Raw genomic sequence first — 26,019 nt, 5'->3', positions numbered from 1 at the left:
AGCATTTTACTCAGCTTTTATGCAATTTAAAAAATTCTCTTTTCTCACCCTAAATTTGGGCAATGGTCAGGGATCACTTGGTGCTCTGGAAGAGGTTGCTACCATCTTCTCAGATGAAAGTTGAAGCATTTTAAGAATGTCACAGGAAATTTTAAGCAACACTGCAGAAATAGTATTAGATTCTGATGCTATCAAAGAAAGCAGGAGTAATAATCAGGATGATTGAAGTGATGCCTGAATATACTGTGGAGTTTGTATCACTTGAAGTAGACAGGGAACTAGACACTGGGAAAAATTTTGGACAACACTGCAAGCATGATTTTTGTGTCTTCTGTTGTAACCAATGTTATATGCTCAATATCAGTTTATTATGATTTACCAAGAGCAGGTGACTGGAAGGCTCTGAGCAGAATATTCTGTTATTCCTTCCTTTCTCTAAACAATGTGCTGTACATTAAAAAAAAAAAAACCACACACAATTTTTTCTCTTGAAAAACATCTTAAAACCTAACTAAATTTCCTTAATGATGCCCCCCCCCTTTAATAAATACATAGGATCATGACTGATTTATACTATAAATTGGGTGTGATGCTGATGTGCGAAGACTCCCAAATCTTTGTTCTTCTGTCTTAGCTGGCTCTTGGGAAGTGTCATCATTATTGATTTTAACTCCAAAATTGAAAGTACCCTAACAAAATACTAAAGTAGAAGTCTGCTTGGCTACTGCATGCTGTGTGAGACCATTCTTGCTACCTAACCTCAACTCTCATTCACCCCTTTGAAAGACAGCAGGTCAGCAGCAATGCAAGCTCTACAGAAGAAGTTTCTCTAGGAAATTTGGTCTTTTGAGGACCAGCCTGGAGAGCCATGACAGCAAGAATCTACAGTTCCTTCTTGGCTAAAACTCACAGAGTGAAAGACTTAACTGAGGCTGAAAGCAATTGGAAGCAAGCACCAGTATTTTCTTCCTGGGCAGCCACTGTTGAAAACTGTTGTTTCCCTTCACTTGCTGTTTTCAGCCAGCACTTCTGTTACTGTAATAATAATAATAAACTCAGCCCATGGCTTTACAAGAGCAAATGGATGCCACCAATTCTGCTTATAATTCTCTGCAAATAAGCAGAGAAGCTAAGCTGTTACCCTTCTTTCTACCACAAAAGTTTCCTCAGGAGTTGTTCTTAAATGTCATTAAAACAAAAAGTTGTTTTTTCAGTCTCATTCTCCCATCCAAAATAGATTGTGGACTAAGGATTTAAGGAAGGGTGTGCCAAACGCTGAGGACTGTTAGTATTCCAAGTCGATTAGTGCCTAATTAAGTGCTACTTTATGCTCTGTGTAATCTCATAGAGGGTAGAAATCTGACTCAGGCTAGTTGGAAAACAAAGCTTTTGTTATTACATGTGGAAACATCTACTACTTTTATACATATAAAACGTACTTGTTTTTTATATGAGTCGAGTGCACTGTTAAACAAGGCTAAACTCTTATCCTGGTTTGGCTGGCTTCCTCTTACAGTTTCAAAAGTCTCACAAACATTAATTTTCCTGTATCCTCCGAAGTCACAGAATATGCTGAAGACAGGCCAATTTTCCGTGTTGTTTCAAAGGGCAAACTTAACTGTCTTCTGCAATAGCAGAGTTGAGTCTCTTTATTCCCTACTTCTCAGAATAAATAGAAATTTTAGCTAGAGCTGAATAAATCAGGAGCCAGGCTTTTAGATAAGAGACCTTCCTAACTTCCCTGCATGCTACAGCAAACACAAACATCTTTCTTGTCCATGCAGGAAATGCATCTTAAATCCCAAGCAGAAGTAATGTTAAATTTTGGAGACTCGACCTCCACAGAGACTTGTCACTCATCTCTGATGTAGCCCATGGGAATGTTCAAATTGCCACACCTGATTTGCGTTCTTGTTACACACAGACAAAAACAGGTCCATCTCATCTTCACTCTTTGCTGCCTCCATGCATTTGCTAGAAAGGACGTGGACAATCATTCCATTCTACAAGGTGAGAGAAGAAGGGAAAGAAAGAACAAAATAAAAATAAAGGATTTCCAGTAAAAGCTAGAAAATTTTTATATACAGCAGATCACCAGTAAGGACTTGTTGTTCAAATATTTTTAAATATTATTCCAAACACAATGAGTAGGTTTAACTTTGTGCTCAGAGCATAGTAAATATTCATAGCTCCTTTTGAAGCTGACAGGAGTGGTAGGTGCAGAATTCTTTTCCACCACTATTTGTTTCCTGTGGCTACAGATTGTCATCAGCATCAGCCTCACTACTACCGGCCACAAAATTTCACAGTGCTTCCCTTAGGAATCAAACCAAATTACAGCAGGAACTGTCCCAGAGGCTTTCTGCATCCCAACAACTACAGTAACTGCTGTTCTCCAGCTGTCCCAGAGCATGAGGTTATTCAGTCCTGTAGAGGAGTTCCTGCTGGGTGAAGTCCACTGAATAATACTGAATTCCTCTGATATTGCTCTTCTCTTACAGTACAGGAGGAAATTTAATGTTTCCCACTAAGAGCTCCTCACAAAGGGCTCTTATTTGGGAGGGTTCAGGATTCCCAGACCCTTTCTCTATCCAAAAGAAGTCAGCAAAGATTCGCCCTGCTCTTATTTTCACAACCACTGATTCTGATTCTATCCTATAAGACAAACAGTGAAAACAAGGACATAGGAATAAAGTTAGGTCTCTGTACTTTGTATTTCTAAACGAAATGTATTTCATATAGTGTAAATGGGCAAGAGGCATCCTAAGTTTTCCGGCTGAAAATGGTACAGAAGTGAAACTTGCCCTTCAAATACTCATCCCTTCCCCACATGAATGCTGTAAATCACCCAGTGTTCCCACAGTCACCATCAGCTCCTTTCCCTCACAGCAGAGACACTACTGACCTCCTGGACATCCCAGTGCTGGTGGCTGTTGTCTGTCTCCTTTGTACAGTTTTGAGGGATAACCTTCCCGTGTCTGACATCAAAGCAAAACAGTGGAGCAGAACCAAGCCGGATTTCCTTCATGCTGTTATATTCAAAGTGCTGGAAGAGGGAGGGTTTGTTTGAACAATGATGGACAGACATCCCAATTAATTTCTAAATGCTAATTCCAAAAACAATTTCCTGTACATGTTTGTTAAGGTGCAAACCAAACATGAGTGACAGAGACCCAACAACCTTGACCCTTCAAAGTAATCCCCCTGCTAGCTAATTCTGGCATAACTATTTACCTAAGAAAAGGCCTTGTGAACTACAGTTATGTGTAAAGTAAACCCATCCTGTAATAAAATTTTCTAGTTTAATAAATATTTGAATAGAAGGGTGTTTCTGGCAGTGTCCTCACACAATGCAGTTAGAAATGTGCCTGCAGCTCACCCTGAGCTCAGTGTGAGCAGGAAAACTTGCCTGGGACTTGGAATAAATATCTGCAGTCAGTCTACGTTGGTTTGGCTTCTTTTAAAGCATGAACTTTCTAGACTAATTTCAGTTTGGGAGTCTACATGAATTTTCCTCCTGCTTTACACTGCAGTTTAGACACTGAACTTCAGTTTTAGTCACTAATGGGGGAAACCCATTCCCATTATTCTGGAACTGTTATGTATTTTTTACTCACAGGCTTTCTGTTCCCCAGACACTACCAAATATACCAAACAAATAGGCACTTAATGATGTCTTCTGGAACAAAGTGTGTCTATCAGTGACACATGAAACATTGCCATTTTTCAAATTACTCATCTTCAGAAGCGTGGGTGTCATTACCTTAACATATGCCTAATTCTGAACACATCAGTTATTTCCACGAGTGTCAACCCAGCTACTTACACGTTGGAGTGACTGTCTTCAGGATGGTTCCCTAGATCTGACACAATGCCTGTATACTCAAAGTATACATTACCTGGGTGAGACTGTCACTGCAAGGTGAGAGTTTGATAGAGCTTTCTGCAGTGGCTTTTCCAGGTCTGTAATCTGCACAGAAGCCAACACCAGTATTGTAAAGCTGTAAGTAAAGATTTATACTGAAATAACTCACAATTGGATACAACCAAAATATCCTTCAGCTAACATTTTTGTAATTGTATCCCTTTATGATACGTTTTTGTTCATAATTCAGGCACTACTTTTTTCCAGCCTAGATCTTGAATATTGATCTTGCAAACTGATCTGATACAAAAGACAGAGTTTCATCAAAGGTCAGTGCTACCCAGTGAGTTTTGTTTAAATTGGAGATACCCACTTCTGGTTTTAACTATTATGATAATGAAAAGAAATCTTTCAAACTTTTTATGCTAATGGAAAATTGCACTTCAACTGGACACTGTAGTCAGAAAAAACCCGAGATGTTCCAAAAGAAAAGAAACATGTGACAATTTCTGTCATCTGCACTCGGTTCTTGCACTCTTCTCAAGCAAACTTGGAAAATAAAGAGCAGACAAAATAGTAAAAGGATGCAGTAAAACCCAGCTCCAGATAGCAGACTGTGAATTAATTAGTAGACCTTGTTGCCTTTTTGGGGGAAACTCCCTTCTGTTAAGGCTGCTGGGAATAAATTAATATTTAATGAATTATAATTATCAACTATGAGTTATTTTAAAAAAAAACAACAAACAACATTGAGAATATTGCCTCCTGTACACAGTCAGCCAAGGAACTGCTATTGCTATCACTTCTGTCCTTGAGAGAAGCGCAGAACTGAAGAAATGCTTTTTTCTCTTTGTGCACATGGATCAGCACAGAGATATCTCAGCTGCTGTTGCTGTTGCCATCTGCATGAGGCAACACAATTCTTTTCCTTTACTGATAGCACCTTAAAAACCTAGGATCCTCTGAGCTGTGACACTGAACTGAGTCAGACAATCTGGGTTCAGTTCCTGGCTGTGTTTCAACATCTGTGTGAGATGTGTGCTAGCCCTTTGTCTCTGTCCTTTTCTTTCTCCTCCCACCCTTGTTGCATTGTCTGTTTGGACAATAAAGGTTTCAAAGCAGGAACAGCCTCTCACTCACTCTGTGCTCCCTGAGTACAGGGAAATGACAGTGGAGTCTTTGAACAATGAAAAACACTGATCATTCTTTATAGGATGTTTTCTCTTACCTTGCCAGAGAATCTTGGCGTGTCTCCAGGTTGGGAGAGTTCAGGGTACACATTTGATACAAACCACTGGAAATTTCTACAGCCCAGTCTCTTCTGTAGCTGGAGGCGCTCACTGCAGTCTGGTTTCTCTGCCTTTGTGGAGAAAGGGAGAAAGCATAAGAGCAACAAGGTTACTAGTGTATTTGTGTTAGAGATGCTAGGAGTGAAAATAGGAGTTGTTTCTACCACCTTTTCTAGCCTACATGTTACAGATATTGATATATGTCTCTTATCAATATCTTTTGCAGAGGAGGAAGTCCAGCTATAGCGTTTCTCAAACTTTGTGCTAAAACAGCCACAGTCTGGCATTGTGAGAGAAGTAAATATTTCAGAATTAGCATACATTGTGAAAATAAGTATTTCCTCTAAAAATGATTATTATACTGCAAGATAAGTCAGTCTCTGTCATATTTTTATATTAAAAAGTCAAGACCAAATTTGACACTTGTTGCACTGAAATTCAGTGGTATTGGATTGGATTGTCATTCAGTATAGAATTTGTCCCTCTGAGTAAAACTCAATTTCCTGGCCTTTAACAGCCCAGATTATGCAGTTATTGTCAGTCTTTCATGACCAGAGGGCGTAAGTGATGACAGAATTTAGCCCAAAATACATTATCTGACAGTTACTAAATCTAGTAAACAAATTTGTTTTGCAGCTATAAATGCATAAAACCTTTCCTATGATTTCTGTGTTTTCTCAAATTATAAACCTACACAATATGAACCCTTCCTCTGTTCTGAAAAAGGACAAATGCCTTCAATCCTTGGTGCAGTTACGGGCATCTGCACGGCAAAGAACCGACAGTCTGAATATTTGAGGGTATTTAGCACTGAGGATGGCTAACAGGATTCTGAAACTTCTAAGTAGTTAAGTGTCTAATCCTTCAGCTTCAAAACCACACAGTTTTCTAAGTCTCTCGGTGCCCAAATATTAAAAACATCTCACAAGCCTTAAGAGTCTTTCTCCTCTTTCTTTCCAGCAATACATCTCCCCCCTTCATGCTTCTACTTTTTAAAAATGCCATTGGGATGGGATTCCAGGAGATTGGTCTGGATTTCTACATCAAAAATTAGGATTGGTAACATAAGCAAAGAATTGCCTGTAAATAACTTTTTCCTCAGACCAGCTATTTCTCTGCATCCATAAAAAGGACTTTGCAACATGGAAAACACTGACAAATTAAGGGCCTTGGAGATCAAGGGCAAAGCATGGGCTTCTAAAGGCAGGGATCAGTCATGCTATGTGGCACTGTTTGCCAGCTCCTGTAAACTGCACAGGCAATGCTCAACAGTTGCAATATGTTAAAGAGAACCTCATAGTTTAGTGTCAGTCTTAGATTCAATAAACGTAAGAACAAAGTTCAGCAATTCAGCACCACACAACCCTGTCCCCTAAGAGGTTTTCCTGGAAAAGGGAAGGAGAAAAGTAAAATGCTTCCCTTAAAAAGAGATGTCTCTCATGAGACTGCTTTGGCTGAAGAAGATAATGGCAGTAAATCTCATTTTGTCATACTAGTTACAGTCTGCATTTGATGCTGAATAAATGGTGTAAATAATACAAAGAAAATCATTATCCCTGTAAACCAATCTGAAAGGAAACTGTGCTTGTAAATTAAATAAGCAAACCAGACAAGAAAAGGAGCAAAAGAGATGGTGGCTGAAATAGCAGAGAGCTGGGAAGAGCCTTATTCATCTGTTTAATGCTCACACCATGAACATCCTGTGCAAGATGTGATTCAGATCATAAACCGAGAAGGCTTATAAAGGAACCTAACAGGGGTCACTGGTTGTTTTCTGCAGTGGGCAGTATTAGCAGTCAAGGCTCACAGAGAATTTTGTGGTGGCCCATAGGTTGCTCTGCTCACTTTCTCAGTGCAATAAATCCCCACAGGGCCCTTTGCAGCTGAGCAGCAATAGTGTCATTGCTTGTTTGTGCCTTTTGAATGACATCCAGCTGCACTGACATGCTGAAAATATTGGCTATGAAAGAAAGAAAAAGAGAAAAAGAGCTGTTTATGTTATGGTGTGTTGGGCACAGAGATAATAAAATGGATCATTTGAGGGAGCATCATACTTAGAAGTACTGAAATTATTCTGGCTAGAATAAACTCAGGCAAAAGGTCATGCTGCTTACAGCTAGGAAACTGTATCATTGGTGACTGTAGTTTTTAGTACAGAAAATTGCTTCTGAGCTGACAAGAAAAGCCTTCAGGAAATTTTTAAATGATTTAAGGACCTAACTGCCCATTTAAAAAGACTTGGCCTAGTGTGCTCCTTTCGGGTACAAGGCTGAAACCCTTGTGAGTCAACTGACAAACATGTGGCTAGTGGATTTCAAACCTACAACACAGACAAGGAGAGAGAAGCTTTGAAAAAGATGTGAAAATAGAGTCTTTTTCTCCTTAAAAGCATGGCTTTGTTAAATGAACAGGAAGATGAATGACACTTTCATTCAAAATTGCTCAAAAGTTGGCCCACTGCCTTGTAGGAGAGGATATTCTTTCTTCCCTTCCTGATCTGACAGCTCTTCCACTGGAAGGTTTAATAAAAAGTCCATCCCCAGCACCATGCTCATTGAATGTTTGACTGCATACAGACATCCCCACCCCTATTCCACCTTCTTCACCTACCTCAACTCACATGCCTTCCCTCAGAAACAAACCACTACAGATGTCTTTACCTTGCTGATTAAAAAAGCCACTGTGTCGTGCTTGTAGAAGTTCTCTTTAAATGGGCCCAGCCAGGTCTCTGCTATGCGGATTTTGTTCCTCACAATGGCCTCTTCATAGGCGAAAGCAGCGGGAACGTGATGTCGATAGACATGCCCAACTCGGGAGCATGGAATAATTTCTACAGAGCCACCACAGAGCCAGGTCTGGAACACAGGTGAAAGCACAAAAGGAGATTACCTTATTTAGATTACCTTTATCTGAAAAGGAGAAGCTCCTTTACTCTAGACTCTGCCTCAGGAAATCCTAAGCTGCACATTGCTGGAAACAGCAAGAGCCTTATTATATTCTTCTTTATACACTGTCCCCTACAGATGCAGAGGCACAGAGAACATACTGGGCATTCAGACCTCTGATTTGACCCAGCATGGCTATTTATATGCTTTTATGTTTTTCTGTGCACAAACAGTGCAGTGGAGTGGAAGGACCTGGGAGCACACCTTCTCTTGTCTGGGACATTAAAGAGACCATACCCTTCATGCCTGCAATTTTCATTGCTTTTTAATCTTAGTTACTCTTTGTATTCAGCAAAAATCAATGCAAAGGATTTAATAATAATAATTTGTTATTCAAACTACAGGTTGGCAAAGAAATAAAGGTACTCTCCCTTTGGTGCATGTTACATGCCAAAATAGAAGAGGCAGCTTTCAGAGGGTGCCAAAAGTAGTGACTCAGTCCTCAGGCAGATACTGATAGCCAACAAAACTTCCTTCTCCCGACATAATGCTCCTAAATCAGAGCAGCTGCATGTTTTTGTCCTGACAGACTGCAGAGCGTGGGGATAGATTTCTGCAAAGAAGGTTTTAATCTGAATACCCTGATAAGTTTTGCACTTAATTTATTTTATAAATATCTTCTTGCCTTTTCATTTAAGTTCCTTAAAAGCCCAAGAGTTACCACAGTTTGATGTTTTAATTAAGGTTCTTACCCTTATAGACAGCTCCAGATTTTCTGCTCCCCACATGGTCATGTCAGAATCATAAGCTCCGGTATTTTGGAAGTAATGCCGATCCATGGCCACCACTGCACCAGCTACCACAGGACTCCTGTGTAGAAAGCAGTTTGAAAGTGAACACCTTGAGTTTTGGATAAGGAATTATGTGAAGTGTGAAAATCCCACCGTTTCCATAGAGATAGCATTAAAAATGATTGAATACTGCTCCTATAAGCTTGAATGAATTGATTATCTAACCAAAAGAAAGAATAACTGGAGTCTAATTCTAGGATTTGCCTGGGGAAGAGAGTCAAGAGCTGAATTATCAAATAAGGCTCAGAACAATGGGAAATGTGGAATACGTGTACATCCAAAAAAAGAAACAAACAGATCATGATTAAGACATCTCTTTTAACTCTTTATGACTTGTTCCTGCTTTCCCTACAAACCTCCACACCTTGTCTGGTCAGGCTGTACACCAGTTGTGTCAATGTGTGGAAAATACTGGTCATGTTGAAAGCATGACTGCAATCTAGTTAGAATAATTACTAAGGGCCAAAACAAACAGTGTAAACAAAAAACCTATCCCTTCAAAAATATTAACTGAGGATATGCAAGTAACCATATCTCTCCTGTGAGCTGGAAGATGACCCAAACTGTACAGTTTGCTGGTGAGCTGAGTGGAGGCGCATTGTCTGATGGACTGTTACCTGATAGGGCTGATGGGAGACTGTCGTACCTTCTCTTCATGCTCTGGCACTGGTTCCCAATGAAAATCTAATTTCCAATCAAAAACACCTCGATGCAGGCCCACAGAGTGATAGTACTGAAAAGTCTTCCAGTCTATGACATCTATGATGGGGGAGACGACACTGTTTCTGAAAAAGACAATACCATTTATTTCCCAAACCAAAACATAAATTAAGTTCACTACTCTGTTAGCAAACATTAGTTCTCCACTTTGACACTGTCGAGCATAAGCATTCCTCTAAATGTTGAGTGCTCTTATTTTCCCTGCTGATAGAAGCTCAGGTGCTCAGGGCATGAGGGATGCAGTGCAGAATCTAAAGATCAATAATTTATTGATACCCTGTACCTTGCACTGTCATTTAAAACTATTCAGGATTTTGCTATGAATTAACTATCACAATTCTTATAAAGCTATTTCACACAGAGGCCCCAGCCTCTGATGTTACAGGCTCTGCATGGATGCAAAGTTTATAACAAAAGATGATTTGGACCTCACACACTTTACCATCCTTTGATTTTTCTGTAGCTGTTCCACACACTTCACAAACACTCTACACATAAAGTGAAGTTTGTCACTTCAGGCCAGTGAAGAGTGCACTTATCCTTAGTTTGTTCTGCTGATTGTTTACAAAAACATCTATTATTGAGTTCATAAACCAGTTTCTGTTTGTGTTTTATCACAAGCTTAAAATGCTCCTGCAAATGCACCGTCACAGTGTAGAATCTACTTTTAAGAGCCAGAACAGAGCCATTACACCATAAGTGGCAATCCTTCAATTCCTTTCTAACTGGAGTTAAATTTGGATTAGTCTGAGAAGAGGCATTAGACATTTCCCCATGGCAAACAAGTCAGTATTTTGCAGCATGCTTGCATATCATCTTGGAATTAACTGGTAGTTCAGAAGAGCCTTCGGTGTTCCCTGTTTCCAGGTCAATGACATATCATATTTGGAAACTGTCACAGTATAAAGGCAATGATATTAGGGACTTCAGGAAAAAGCGTTGAAGAACAACATTATCTATTTCTTCTCTGTTATGCAAAAAGGATAGCTTCTGGTCTCAGTGTAAGGGCTTGGCTATAGTTCCTCTGGAGAAAAATCAGTAATATTTAAGAGATATTAAAGTATGTTGGAAAAAATTATTCTTGTTCTAGAGTAGGAATGTCCATATAGGAAATTATTCTTGAGTAGTTATTTTCCTAGAAAATAACTTCTGTTTAGAGAGAGAGAGAAATGAAATGGTCAATTTTGGGGCAAAACGTAGATTTTTTTATCTCCTCTTTTAAAAATTTGTATGTTGGTCAGAAATCGCTTGAGACAAATTTGCTTAAAACACAATATTGTTAATGAAGAAAGGACATCTCAGAAGTCTCCAGTGCAGTGAGGCATTTGTACTTTTCCACAGCAAAGACCAGAACCAGCTGAGAAAGAGGGTAGCTCTGGGTGATGTTAATGTAATCTTGACATATCTTCTCTGCCTCTGCAATCATTAATGTTTTTTCAGTATCAGAGTGGGGGGAAACTCCAAACTTAGTTTTATCATAGTTGACATTTCCTGTAGAGAATTTTAGAAGCCCATGGAGAAACAGAGACTACTGATTGTCAGTGAATTGTATAAAGACAAACTATGAAGGGGATTTCTTTAAAATGACTCTGTTATTTTTTTGTTTCCTAATAAAAGCAGACTGTCCTATGATAAGCTAAAAGCGGGAAGATTTAAAATAGAAAAGTGATTATATTTCTCTGCTCACATGTAAAACCATCCTTTGTAATATACAATAATAGGCACTCTTAGAAACAAGCATTCAGTTTTATAAATAGATGATAAACTTTTATAGTCACATGCAGCATTTGTAGGCATATACATTAAGGCAGTGAGTTGCTGTCATCCCTCTGCAGGAATCAAGAAATGGAAAGAAATTGTACTAAAAATAATAAAGCTGATATCCTCCCCTGATTCTCTTAATGATAACCCTGTGACACAGTTTTGCATCCAGGATAGGAGAAACCACTTAGTGCTCAAGCCAGCAGGAGCGTTTCTACTGAAAGTTTTACTCACTAACACCACTGAAAGGAAACTGTTTCTAAGTTACTGAAAGATAGTGTCCTGATGGACTCACATAAGCAGGTATTTTTCCTTTGATATGCTGGGAAAAATCCACCTAACAAGTTAAATGGATTTTATGTGACTAAACTTCAGAAATTAAAAGTCACTGTAATAGTAATTTCCACAGCCTACTGCGTTCTCCAGTGTTTGAGTGTCTCTGACCACTGTCTAGTTAGGAGAGTAGCTGCAGCTGTACACTTCCCACCTCGGTTTGCTGCTACTTGCTGAAACCCACACTGTCTATTGCTACTGGTTTATCCATTCTCATCCAGACAGGACCAAGGAACTAATGACCCCAGGGTAGTTTATTTTACCATTTCAGAGTCAAGAGGAAAATACTGGGAGGGAGTATTTGAGTGGAAGCCAGAGGCAATGTGGATTAAACCATTCAAAAGACCTTGACCATGAAGACTAGACCACATGAACTGATCTGATCTTGAATAGTTTGGACAGAAACAGTGCAGATACTTAGATATGATCATATATATTCTGGGTTAGATGATTTCAGACTATCCTACATTTTCATATAATTTCATCCATTTAAAAGCTGTCCTTCTTTTTGGATCCGCCTTAAATTGTTGCCACTATAAAACTCCAAACTCCAATGATGCTTCTGGTATCAGTGCAACTGCTCACAAGAGTAAGTACCACAGTAGTAGTTCTTGTAACTGGGCATTGATTCTTCAATGCTGTTCAAGAAAAAGACCTGTAATGACATAACAGATTCTAACGGTTTGGAAACCGAGCAAATATCCAAACTATCTGCAAAGTATGATGTGAAAAACTACAGTGTTTAAGACAGCTGAAAATAACTCACTTGAATAGGTCCCATTCTGCATTCTACCCTGGCTAAATTCAACAGTAAACCAGAACAAAATAAAATCTACAATTGTAGAGTGCAAACTGATAACTGTGTTTTAGAGCTACTAATCTAGTAACTCTTTCAGAATGCCAAGATTAACATTTTTCAAGAGTATGTTTGTAAGAGTAATTCTAGATCTTCACCTAATATAAACTGGTGTTGCTCTGCTGAAACTAATAGAAACACACCTTCTTAAAACTAAAAATTGGGAGGATCTTTCTGATCTGAAATAGAGAAATCCAGAAATTTTATCTTGTGTGAAAAGTGGTTAATGTCCAATTTTAATCTTAATCAAGCACTGTTTACCTATTTTTTGGTTGGTATTTTCTTTAAAAACAAAAAAATCTGTTTTCTGCATATTCAGAGATGATGGTTCTAAATGCAAATTTGCAGAAGAAGGTAATTGAAAGTTGGAAGATGTTCTTAAATATTCTTCTTGTTTTTAACTGCATAACTGGCAGACAGTAGCTTCTCAGCTCTTTGAAATGAAACACTGGCAAACTACTGCTAATTTTACTCTGTGGAATCCAAGGAAAGGCAAAAACAGGAAATTCAAATACGACTAGCAGCAAGGCTTTGAACCATTTGATGAATTTGTGAATATTTCAAATGCTTGGAACACACATGAACTACAAAAGGTCACAATTCCATGAAAAAGAGAAACCCAAACAAGAACAGTTTCCTGGTTTGGGATTTCTCAACCAAATACAATTGGTAATGAAATGTCTTCCCATGACCCTTTACAGTCACCATGGACATTATGTTCTTTTCTGGTTTTAGATTAAGTAACATGAGGAGAGGAAGATTTAATTAACATATCTGTTTTGAAGTTTTAGATACACTTTCTTTGAAAGTGTTTTTATTGACTTATACTTACTTTGTATTTTGTGTATCTGGGAAGGAAACAGATTTTAATCTGTTGAAATCCCCCCTTTAATAAGGAGAAACAAAAAAACACCCAAACTAAACAGGAAGATCATGTATTTTCCTCAGTTTCAGAGGGGATTACTCTTGCAAAAATTAGATATCTAGGAAATCCAGGCAGTTCAAGTTCTCTGTCTCTGCCCACAGTTTAAACTTCAGTGAGTAACTGAGGACCCAAGCTGTTTCCACAGCATGCTGCACTTTCACTGGCTAACTGAAGTCTTAGCAATGCAAAACATTTGAAATTAGATAAGGTTAATAAAAAGATAAAATGCAGTGATCAGGAATGGCAAAGAATTACTTAAATACCGCCCTACGGACCAACTCCAGACTAACTCAGGGCATACGAACGGTCTCCTTGAATGGACGGACTATTCATATGCTATGCACTAAACAAATCTTGGCTAGGCAGAGTGCAAAGGGAGTGCTGTATTAAAAAGTAACAATTTTTGAAGCTGTCTTTTCTGCTAAAATGCTCAGATTTGTACATGGGGTAACAAGATCTGTAGGCGTAACCAACACGTTTTTACACTGGACAGCCAGGGTGCTGTGCCATGAATTGCGCCTAAATCCTCATTGCTCCTGTGTTTAACAGTAATATTTTGGGTTTAGATTCTCATCCTCAGTTTCTTTACCTCAACTTCTTTAAAATAGGTCACCTTTTGATCCTGATTAACTGTGAAAGATTTTAAAGAGATAGCACATCTTCCCATAACATACCATGTAAATGCAGAACATTTACTGAATTTGAAATGAATGTTATTGACAAATAGAGGATATAAAAGGATCAGGCAAACACAGAAATCCCAGGAAACAGGCTGTTAAATGTGAAGGATATGGAAGGTTTTCAAAACAAGGAGAGTAGCATGGACTTGCATGCTCACATGCCGGGGTTGTATGGGATCTGAATGGATAACATCATGCTTGCCTGTGAGAAGTTAGAAAACAGATGGCTTATGTATTTTGTAGCTCAAAAAGCTGGGATTTGGGCCACTGAAAAGTGGGGAGTCATATCAAAAGAGATGAAGGAGCTGTTCATCGTTGGTGCAAAATATTTCCTTTCTCTCTAATATATTGCCACAAAATCAGAACCAGACAAATTTTCTGGACAGCAGAGCTCTGTTTTATATTCCTGTATCTGCAAGCTGAGGCTCCCATTTACCCCTGAATGGGAGCAGACAGATGATGAAGCACCTTTTCACTGCTATGCTAATTTCTAATTCTGTTTATCAGCATTTTCATTAAAGATTAGTGACCTAGAATCATAGTGCTAAGTGGAATTTTAGAAACTAGATAAGCTTTTTAAGTAATATTACAGGCTTCTGTGGTATAGGCAGGGAGAGGGAAACACCCTTACAATGAGGAGTGGGAGAAAGGTCCTGAGGGCCAGCTACCCCTTTGCAAGCCACCCCTCTGCCACAGCTATGGTGCCCAGACCTTTTTTAGATGTGGAATCCCCTGTCAAGGAAACAACCAAGGTTCATTTTGCTTTCATGAGTATTCTCAGGAAACATTCTTTGGATCTTTTTTTTTTTTAAATCATCCTGCTTCAGCATGATGGCCACTGGTTTCAGATTAAGGGAACAACATTTTCAAGGCTTCACGGTACAGTTCATTATATGCTCCCTTTGCCTTTCACTGCCTTTGGATGGAATACAAAATAGCAGCTGTCTTCCGCAGTCTCCTGGAAAAGGCAAACCTTTCAAAAGATGACTGTAATAATGGCAGAGCTGCATTGCTGTGCACCATACTACTCACCTGGAATTAGCTTGGAACACAAACAGTTGTCAAATGAAATTATCTGTGGGGCATCTGCTCTAGTTTTCTAATATTGCCCAGGTACCTACAGTATTCATCCTTGAATAATCAAAATGTCAAGGAATGCTTTACAAACCGTTGAACCATTCTCTAGGCAATATACTAGGCCGATGCACAGCTTCCCAGTCAATTTGTTAGGTATGGTTCACAGAACTAATCCCAGTCAAGGTGCCCATAAATGCACATTCAATGATTTTAGAAAGACTTAATACTTTTGTGGAAAAATATATTTGATTGTGTTAGTGAATAAAGCCATCATGTAGAGAGATGAAATATCATCGCCCAGAGCAAGTAAAATATCTGTCAAATATTTCCATACCTGTAAAACTGGAAAAATTTTTCTTGTATTTGTCCTATCTGTCATTTCCACAGGCTACTAAATGCTGGGGGTAACTCTCTTGTTCTATGCTCAACTCACAGTTCGGGTAAGGATCTCAGCATCATTTTAAGACAGGTCACTAATAGTTGTAGATCTGCAGTCTAGAAAATGAGGTTTAATCACAATTTTCAAAGTTAAAACATCCATCCAGATCCTTTAAGCTCCCGCAAAGGTTTGAGCTTTGGAAGGGCTGCATTTTTCCTTGCCAGCAAACAACTCACTCACTCTACATAAGTAATTTCCCATCCTGACTCTCCAGCAAAAGTGCATGAGTTACAGCTTGATTGGTACATTAAGAAGAGGAAAGATGGATATTTTACCAGACACTGTAAGCTTTTTTTTCACTGTACTTTCCTCATTTGGGTAGTCTCAGGGAGTGAACATGATTCAATTTAACAGCTCCTCAGCTGCTAAATGAAGCCAAGTTGACTATGCTTTACATTTCCATGGTGATCCCCATGCAAGCATTACAAACAATTTACAAAAAATCATGAATTAACTTCCTTATCAGGTCAGTGTTATTATCACCATTCTTCAGCTGGAGAAAGAGGGACAGCATGAGAAAGTGATTGCCAGATGCCTTAGAGCTTGTCTTCCCTGTGCAATGGAGAATGTCACAGGTTCTCCCCACTAGCAGTGACAAAGCTTCCAGGGTCAGGCACAGTGACTGATAAGGCATAAAGAAAGGGGTGGTGTAGCCCATACTATTATCCAAACACTCTTCCACCTTTGCTTCATTAATCCAATTAGACATTAGCTAACTCAGTGTTAAATTCTGCTCTCCTGGAGGAGTGAATGAGCATATGGGCCTTATAGAGGAAGAGAATTCCTTCCTCACTCCCTGGTGACAGGGCTACAGAATCTTGGAATGATAGTAGATTTGGTGGCCTTGCATTTCCTCAACAAAGATAATTTTTGACAGTGAATTTTTGACATTTGTGGTGGGGTCCTAACTTCTCTCTCGCCACTGTAATTCTCCCTTCACTATGGCTCTCCTGAACACTTTTTGTAACTCTTTATTTCAGCAATACACCCTTGAATAAGGACTGACCAACACACAGGAGTTTTGCATGAACATCAAAAATAGACTATAGCTCAAGGCAGAAGAATCATGAAGTATATTCATAATAAACCATCTAATTAGCCAGCAAACAAAAATAATCTGCTTTTCCAAGGAGAAATCTTTTCAAAAAGAATATTCCTGATGTCCTAGGGCAGCATTACTCTTGCTTTCAGTATTCTTAATGTTTTCATTCAAATGATGTAATAATTTCTAAAAACTCACATTAATTCTCTTATAAGCAAACATAATAAGCCATAAAAGCATCTTGTTCCAGTGCCTGGGAACAGCCTTTGAAGGTCTTTAGTGTGACTATTTAATGTTCTGGTAAGAGTTTTAAGGACTTTTTTTTATTTTACCCCCTCTAGCAGGTAATCTTTTCCCAAGGGGCTTATGGGTAATGATAGACAAGTTAATGTACAAATTTTTCTTTCAGAAAAGTCCCTTTAATAAAGGATTTACTGACATGTAATTCTAGAAACATTTGCAGTAGTCTCTTTGAAGGACTTGTGGACTGCATAAATGAGCTCAGCTGTACACTAGAGAGCAGGCCCAAGCACCACCCTAAATATGAAAGACTCAGAAATATGAATCTCTACCTTACTCTGTCAATTTGGTGTCAGTGAAAGTACCTGTGATTAACTGGAACCGTCTAGGCTGCCCAGGAAGTCTGCTTTTTTTCTGCAGAAGAGAAATGGCATGGGTGACATTTGTACATAGCCAAATTGGCACAGGAGGACAAAGAATTTTGTTCTTGGCTTTATCACTGAGACAGCTAAAAAGTAAAAATAATGGAGACACACAGTAGTTTCTCTGGTGGATGTTTGCCCATTTGCAAAGAAGTTGAGAGTGCAACCTTTTTAATTCAGACCACCAGGAAGCCTTCTCATAGCTCTAACTGGATACAAACGCTGACATTTCAGTGACACTGAAGTGTGTGAAGTGAAGGTTAACAGCTGTGTGACCTGTCCTGCTTCCCACATATCAGAGTGATGCATGTGGGGATAAGGTAGAAAATAAAAGCAATGTGACCAGAAGCAAGAAGGTAACCAAGGGAGGATAAAAAAAGCTACCCAACACTTTCCAAGTACATTTCTTTCAGCAGAAATGAGCATGTACAGGGAGCTCAGAGGCCACAGGGATATTTACCGGTTGCTGGACAGCCTGGCCAGGAGGGGCTCCAGCCAGCCCTTCTGACACTCGCAGTGCGAATCCATGAAGATGAGCACGTCACCGGTTGCCCGTGCAGCTCCTAGCATCCGACCCCGGATGACTCCAAGCCTCTTGTTGCTCCGGATGAGCTTCACACCATCCAGCTTAGAGATGTATTCACTCAGAGCTGACTTCAGGGGCCCTGTCAGAAACAGAACAGTCACTGAAATGTTTTAGCTTTGATTCAAGATTTGTTAAAGAAAAGGAACAGGTAGTAGGAGATGCTACTTCTTGCTGGTAAAATGTTTTGGGGGCATTTGTTTTAAATGGCCAAGTAGGCCACGTTCCAAATATTTCCACAGCGGCATAATGTCAAAGGGAAGTAGAGACTAATGGAAAATAAGATTCACTAGGTGTGAAGTTATTCCTGTGGGAAGCTTAATAGCCTCCTCTCCTGTTTTCAGCAAAAGGTGGATGTTCTCATCATCTCAAAAAAATACACAGATCACAGTGACGTACTACAGGTGTTTGGCTTTCCCAAGCACTTTGGATTACTTTAGCATTGTGGAGTTTTCCATTCTATGTTTCAGCCAAAATCCAAGTCTGGAAATTATGGCAGCAGATCTGGTCCAGTGGGAAAGCTAAGATTTGCATACTGTGATCTTATTTTAAAGTAAGAAATTTCAGAGTGGTTGTAGATGATGGGGGAGAAAAAGAAGCATATTTCAAAGTTGAAAGGCTGAATTCTAAGGATGGAAGAGTGAAATCAGGGAGCCAGCTCTGGGCTCTGCTTAGCTCTCTTTCTGAGAGTCCTCGTTGCCTTCTACTCTCCTCATGCACTTCTTGGAGGAGGACAGCTTCTTCCCTGAAGCTTTGGAAAAAAGAGGGCAATTTTACACACAGAGAAATAGGGGCTACCTTGCTGGCTGAGATCGTCAACGAGGATGATATCCTTGAGGGAGGCCTTTGGGGCTGTGTCCATAATGCTGTGCACAGTTCTCAGCAGAGTAGACCAGGCTTCATCATGGAAACAGATGATGACACTTGCAGTAGGCAGACTGGAGTCATACTTTTGCTGTAGGCACCTGCGGGATCAAATGAGGAAGACACTGGAAACCCTGGTACAGCTGGCTACTTTTTTCTCAGAGCAAAGTTGTTAGCAACTCTTAAACCTTCAGGAACGGAAAGCAGTTTAAGATCTCAGCTTAGTTCTAAGAAAAGGAAGTATTAATGTGTCCAAAACTGGAATACAAAGCGAAACCATGGGAATGACACTATAAAAATTAAAATACAAAAGAGGAAAGTTTTCCTGTGTTCTGGGATAGTTTGTTTTCTGCTCTGGCTACCTCAAAAGACAGAGCTCAAAATAGAAATGGTCCAGAGAGCAAAGAAAAACCATAAAGACAATTAGACAGAGCAGAGAGGGGGATAAAGCAAGTCAGTCAGCCTCTACCAATTTCCACATTTTCTCAAGTAGCAGAGCAAACTGAAATGCAGTACCTTTAAAACTAACAACTGAGCAGTAGACGTGACCAAGATCCTAGTGAATAAACGCAACATCTCAGTCCTCTACAGGAAAGAAATGGATCCCTACATGAACCATGAATACAAATACAGATATATTTAAGAAAGTAAATGTATTTTCACTATAAATTTTGCTTTTTCCAATGAAAATGAGTCACTGATGAATGAGGCTGACAACTGGGCAGATTCTCTCTATACCATTTTCTGCTATTACTTTACAACTCCAGGTACTAACACAACCTACTGCAAGACACCTGGCTATGTGGATCAGTGTATGGCATTCCTAGAGATGATCCAGACTGCAGCTGCAGCCCATGGCTCCTCAGTTTTCCACAGGGCCAAGATTTCACCCATGACTTTGAAACAACTTCCATCAAAATTACCATGAATTAGATGCTACTTTGACAACTCAAGCATTTAAAGATGAAAAACACTTTCCGTTCATCCTCACAGAAACTGCATAAACCCTCACCAAATAATGGCTGTTTCATAAATGTAAGCAAAGGACCTACAAATTGCCTTCATGACACAAAGTGTTTTCTGATGTACCAGTCCTAATTCAGAGACATAGGACACGCTATCCTGGCACGAAGATGCACATTTTCCAGAAAATGCCTTCCAATGCCCCTTGCAGAAATGCAAAGACTATGTCTATATATCTGCTTTGCTTACAATAGAACACACATTTTAAAATATTTTCATTTCCCAAGTAACAGTCATTCAGTGCCCTAACTCATTTAATCTCCAGCAGCAAGAACTTCAAGGAATTACAGAATTCCTTGAAGAGTGTGGCCCATTGTTATTTCAGCTTTTTTGTATTACCAAGTAAATCACTATACAGGTTTTACAGTGGTTGTTAAACAATTAGCTACTTAGGAGAAACTCATGTAAGGGATATAATTTTAATATTGCTATGTTTATTAGCATTTTACTTAGTGCTTCCATTTATTACCATTTTATTTAGTGCTTCCATTCATGGACTTAGGCCCTATGTTGCTAGACACTATACAGACACAAAGCTGCTAATTGTTTAAGAGAATCCATAGTCTGAATTATTTAATTACAAGTACACATAAATGAATATTATAGATACACTTTTGGAAATATAAATTTTAAATGAGCACAATTGTAATAATTTGTTATAGTTTTTAATAGTTCATATTAATATTTTTTATAGACAGGCAAATTTTCTTGATGATTTGTGCACTGTAATAAATCTGTGTTGCCCTTGGTTTACTAATTTTCTGTAATCAATAATGCTGCTTCCTCATAATTTCATATGGGATAATTGTTTCTATTTTCAGCAGGATGGAGAACAGAATACTCTCGTGACTTGGCAATGAATATTTTCAAGCAGAAGAATCTAGAGGTAATTAAGAAAAGTGAAGATCTGATGCAGTCCTTTTACTACCAAGCAGCTTCTAATCAGAAACGTTCTACAGATATTAGCACCTATATTTTGCACCCTAACACTACAACATCTTGTTGCTAGTAGTGTGGCTATAGCCAGAAAATAAGGCTGTTGTGAAATCTTAATTGGAAAAAGAATTGAAAATAACTATACTTGAATACATAACCTTGGTGGCAAGTGCTTAGTTGCCATGGAGATTGGCAAAGACTTGCAATATAGATATCTAATCTTCAGAAAAATTCAAAAGGGTACTGGTATACAGAAATACCTTCCTTGTAATTTGGAGCAGTTTCATAGACTGTCCATCAAAAATTGGCATTTCAAAAAATCAGGAGTGTGACTGATATGAGACATAGTGATTTAATCCAATTTGTGAAAAACAAGGAATTGTCACATGCAGCAATGAACAGAGAGCAATTCTGACATGACAAAGGCATAGACTCCCACTCACCTTCAGGAAAATGTCTCATTGAGATTCAGCTCCCAACAGCACTCCAGTGGAAGCTATACTTTTTTAATGAAACTTAAAACCTTTGTAGATACATTGTGAGTTTCTTTTGCCTGGATACGTTTGACACTCAAGCCCAAGAGACCTTCTTAGAACACCCATCACAAATGTCACAATGGCAGGCTTGATTGTGGTGTCCCAGGAGGGTGGCAATTGCAGCTGGACCAACTGATAGCAGCAAAAAGTATGAAGGGATGGAAGTACCTCAGAGTACTCTGCTGGTGTGAAGAATTTCCCATCCAATTTCAAGTAAAATGAGAGAGACTTCGTCCATGGTACTAACTCACTGAAACATCTCTAACTGGTTGGCTTCCCTCTAACTAAATAATAACAGACATTATTATCAACAACACTACTCAAATGGATTAGAGACATACACAGTCTGATTCTGGTTCACTCTGGTTTTAACACTGGTGTAAAACTGGACTGACATAGTTGTGATCCAGGCCCCCAGACTTAACTACACCTAAAAAATACCATTGTGGTTTGTGTGCTGTGCTGTAAAGGACAGGACTGGCATAGAGATATACCTCTGCTGCAGGTTTATGGTCTGGATTTAGATCAGCTTCAGATGTTGAGATCTGAATTTTCAGTCAGGGCTCTGTGAGCTGTGGTGTTGAGAGCTCTTTAGGCTGTAACTAGTCAGACAGCAAAATCCATCCAAGAGCTCTGAGACCATGGCTTAAATCTTACCGAGATTAGTATTAACTAAACCTGTCTCTTGTTGGATGGCCCTTCAGCTGCCAAAGTAAAATTGTTTTTTGGCTCACATCACAGGCAGTAAACCAGGGTCGTCATTCCTCCTTTGAACATTACATAGTTCAAAGAGTTGCCAGTGAAGCATGCCAAAAAATAACTGAAATAATGTCAGCATCTCATTATTTAATGGAATTATCCAAATTAACACTGAACCTAGTCACCAAGTACAAAAAACACTGTTTCATTTCTCTTTCTTTGAGACTGTCCCCTAAATTGTAGCTGCCAGCTGCCTTTAAACATGTGAAAATGAACACTAGAAAGCAAAATTATTCTGTGTCTTGCTTAAAATGTTTTCTGTTGCATCTTTCTACTATGTCCTGGAGGAAAGCTACAATAGTTTTCATTACAGAAGGCAAGAAATAAAGATACCCACCCACATCTTTTCCCTCTTCCTTGGGCAGGGAAGCATATCACAGAATCAATTAGGTTGGAAAAGATCTCTTAGGTCATTGAGTCCAAGCTTTGACTGATCACCCACCTTGTCAGTGAGACCATGACACTGAGTGACACGTCCAGTCTTAAACACCTCCAGGGACAGTGACTCCACCACCTCCCTGAGCAGCTCATTCCAATGTCTAATCATCCTTTCTGTGAAGAAATTCCTCCTAATATCCTGAACCTCCCCTGGGGCAGCTTGATAGTAGATACACCTCAGATCCTTTTTAAGAAGTGTGATCAGCTGCCCCTCCTGGGCTCCTGGGACAACTGACTTTCAAGTATCCAGGCTCCAAATGTAAGGCAGTGGCCTTACAGCCACTTATGGTGGTGCTGGCAGCTCTGATCAGACACACCGATCTCTACCTTCCTGCCTTCCAGGAGTTTCCTTTCAATGTTTGCCACAGAATCACAGAATATTCTGAGTTGGAGGGGACCCACAAGGATCACCGAGTCCAATTCCTGGCCTGCACAGGACCATCCCCAAGAGTCACACCATGTGCCTGAGAGCATCATCCAAACACTTCTTGAACTCTGTCGGCTTGGTTCTGTGACCACTTCCCTGGGGAGCCTGTTCCAGTGCCCAACCACCCTCTGGGTGAAGAACCTTTTCCTAATAGCCAACCTAAACCTCCCCTGACTCAACTTCAGGCTATTCCCTTGGCTCCTATCACTGATCACCACAGAGAAGAGATCAGTGCCTGTCCCTCCTCTTCCTCTCACAAGGAAGTTGTTACTGCAGTGAGGTCCCTCAGTCTCCTCTTCTCCAGGCTGAACAGACCAAATAACCTCAGCTGCTCCTCATACAGCTTCTGCCCTAGGCCCTTCACCATCTTCATTGCTCTCCTTTGGACACTCTCTAATACCTAATGTCTTTTTTATGTTGTGGTGCGCAAAACTGCACACAGTATTCAAAGTGAGGCCGCACCAGCTCAGGGTCGGGTCCATTTTGATATGTGACCATTGGGTCACTTTTATTTAAAAGACCTGAAAGCCCCAACTCCCGACTGCTCTATCGCTTTGCAAGCCCGTAGCCCATCACAGCCCCGGCACGTGGGCTGAGCCCGGGGCCTGGCCGAGGAGGGCAGCCGCCTTTCCCGCTCGACATCCCGGCGCGGATTCCCTTTCCAGCCCCAGCAGACGGACAGACAGACGGACGGACAGACATCCGCGGCGGCGCTCGGACCTCTCTCCCTCCGCTGCCACCCGCCCGCACCTGCGGCGGCGGAGGGCGCCGGGAGGGGGCGCTGCCGTCCGCTCGCCCTCAGGGCGGCGCGGGACCGGGCCGGGGCGGGGGGAGGCGGCGCAGCCGCGCACACGGCGACAGCGGTCGGCTCTGCTGCGGTGGGTGAGCTGGGCTGTGGTTTTCTTTCTGACTCAGGAAGCCGTAGCTGCGCCCCCCAACCCCGCGCCCCCCTCCACTTTTGCCGCCCGTCGGTTCCTGAGGGCTCGAACCACCTCCGGAGCGAGGGTGGGAGCGCCCCTGCCTCTGAGGAACGGGGGGTGCTCCCCACACAGCGCGGGGAAAAGCGCTCTCCCGACCCGGAGCGGCGAGTTTGATAGGAAAGACGCGGGGTTTGGAGGCGGAGAGGTGCGCGGGGGTGGGCGCGGCGGCGCGGAACGAGATAGGTTTTCCCCCAGAAGTGAATAGGGTGTTTTACTTACAACGGGTGTCGTACCTCAGGCAGGTCCCTGCGCAGCGCGATCCGCTCGCTGAGCACTTCATTAAAGCCGTGGGTCTCCAGGCCGAGCGGCCGCTCCCCCGGAGCAGCCCCTTCCCCAGCCTGCAGGGGTAGGGACAGCGGCAGGGACTCAGGGTCCCCCTCCGCTTTCCCCTCTGGCCGCCTGCTCTGCTGCTTCACCACGCGATAGCCCTTCCTGGCCTTGCTGTGGTTCCTTTTGCCCGTGGGCGACACGACGGCCACGATCAGCTCATCCTCCCGCAGGGAGATGAAAGGCGATAGACCATCCAAAGGGTAATACTGCTGGCTCTCCTCCTGGGTCTCCAGCATCTCTTGGGTCTCCGCAAAGTCCATCTGATACCCTTCCCGGGGGTTGAACTCCACAGGCTGGAAAGTCCCTTCCTTGCTCTGGTTGCTGGGTGGTGGGTTCAGCATTGTAACCATCAGTAGCAAAAAACCCAGCATCAGAAACAACAAGAAAAACTGCAGCTTACGTGATCCATATCTGCACTTCTTCCTCAAGAACATGCTGTTGGTGACAAAACAATACAGATGGTCATGTTAAATATCACTTCGATCTTCCTCAGATTCCAGTCCTCGGGTTGCACAAAAGCCCTGTTTTTCACTATCTGCCAAGAGGATTTTTTTGCTCCCCTCACATTTCACTGATGCTGTTTCATGCTTTCCTCTCTATTTACAGAAAAAAATAACATTCCTATTAATATTTTACTTACTGTAGTAAAACGTAGCATGGATCCAGTGAAATAAAGTAGATCCTTTATTGAACAGAGTCCCAGCTTAGTTAGGAAAGCACATATTTTGCTGATTAAAAGAGTAACTAAAGCTTTGATTTTTTTTCCCTTTTAAAATTCTAAGTCAAAAGAAATCCCGTTTCTTATAGTTTCCTTCCAGATAGATCCTGCTTCTTCAAAGTTTCCAATTGCTGCCTGGATTGAAGCACTGTATCTCTGAAAGCAGATCTGACAGCTCTCCTCCGTTCAGAGGCTTTAACTTAACTGCGATCAACAGATGAGAACTAGTCGGTCCGTGACTTTGTTTCACATATAACTACGGCACTCAGTCAGGAAGCACTTTGCCAGACATAATACAGAGCAATGTGTGTGTCTTTCTCTTGGTCCTAATGCCCTCGCTGTGCTTGTCCTATCAAATCAAAACTTTGCAAAAGCTGTAAGAGGTGAAATACAAGAAAAAAACCATTGTATTAGAAAAGAAATCAGGGCACACCATCGATTGCTGTGCTTCTGAGTAGCTGTATTAGACTGAGAATGCTTGGAGCAAGAAGCAAGAATTTTATAAACTGAATAAAAGATGGAGTGCACATGTTTTATTTAAGGTTATATTTATTCATATGATAATGTGTTAGCTGGAGTATATTTCATATCCAACAAATATTTACAGCTGTAGGGATTTTAAAACTGACATAAGGGTGCCAAATTATCACCTGGCAGGCTGAAGTTGTCTCCTCATCCATAAATTTGGTATTGCAGGACAAGCAGCACTTTAAGTTTTCGTTAGTCCAGAAATGTGTAGAAAGCCTGGGCTGGAACAACAACCACTGACAGTGAGAGAAAGCAACAACTTCTGTGTTTGAAAGGGGAGCTCAGCCTCTGAGGTCTGTTTGCTAATATTGCTGGCAGTGGTGCTACTGGGCATGGACTGTGGCTTTTTTTGCTGTGAGATGGATGCTTGTCCAATGGGAGAAGGGGTGAAAGAGTCCACATCTTCAGCATCACACGCCTCTTGATCTAGCAGAGATCAGGGATGGAGGTAACTCAGGTGTTACCCACCCTTTTGATGCTGGAGCATGGCATGTGGTGTTTTGCATATCTTG

At 40.7% G+C, this 26,019-nt stretch overlaps 1 protein-coding gene and 1 long non-coding RNA gene across 4 annotated transcripts; one reads left to right on the top strand and one right to left on the bottom strand.

Annotated features, from left to right (window-relative positions):
* GALNT15 (polypeptide N-acetylgalactosaminyltransferase 15) lies at positions 1-25,186 on the bottom strand. 3 transcript variants are annotated; one of them, XM_017835489.1, is made up of 11 exons: positions 24,902-25,185; positions 24,151-24,696; positions 18,767-18,933; positions 17,846-18,050; positions 9,508-9,675; positions 8,792-8,909; positions 7,815-8,009; positions 5,094-5,225; positions 3,900-4,001; positions 2,906-3,046; positions 1-2,003 (listed from the first exon to the last, which is right to left on the bottom strand). In XM_017835489.1, the coding sequence occupies exons 2-11, from the start codon at positions 24,693-24,695 to the stop codon at positions 1,857-1,859; spliced, it is 1,920 nt and encodes a 639-aa protein (XP_017690978.1). In that variant the 5' UTR covers position 24,696; positions 24,902-25,185; the 3' UTR covers positions 1-1,856. The 3 variants fall into 3 exon arrangements, with proteins under 3 accessions (XP_017690978.1, XP_017690980.1, XP_017690979.1); XM_017835491.1 differs by lacking the exon at positions 24,902-25,185 and having other exon boundaries at positions 24,165-24,217; XM_017835490.1 differs by lacking the exon at positions 1-2,003 and adding an exon at positions 2,048-2,655 and having other exon boundaries at positions 24,151-25,186.
* LOC108507490 lies at positions 23,764-25,506 on the top strand. Its single transcript, XR_001878166.1, has 3 exons — positions 23,764-23,829; positions 24,170-24,461; positions 25,069-25,506. It is a non-coding gene; the product is annotated as an uncharacterized LOC108507490 (long non-coding RNA).
* Positions 25,507-26,019: the final 513 nt, after the last annotated feature.

The sequence above is a fragment of the Lepidothrix coronata genome, unplaced genomic scaffold, assembly GCF_001604755.1.
Source record: "Lepidothrix coronata isolate B3197 unplaced genomic scaffold, Lepidothrix_coronata-1.0 Scaffold258, whole genome shotgun sequence".
Lineage (NCBI taxonomy): Eukaryota > Metazoa > Chordata > Aves > Passeriformes > Pipridae > Lepidothrix > Lepidothrix coronata.
This window is presented reverse-complemented; position numbering and strand designations above follow the sequence as displayed.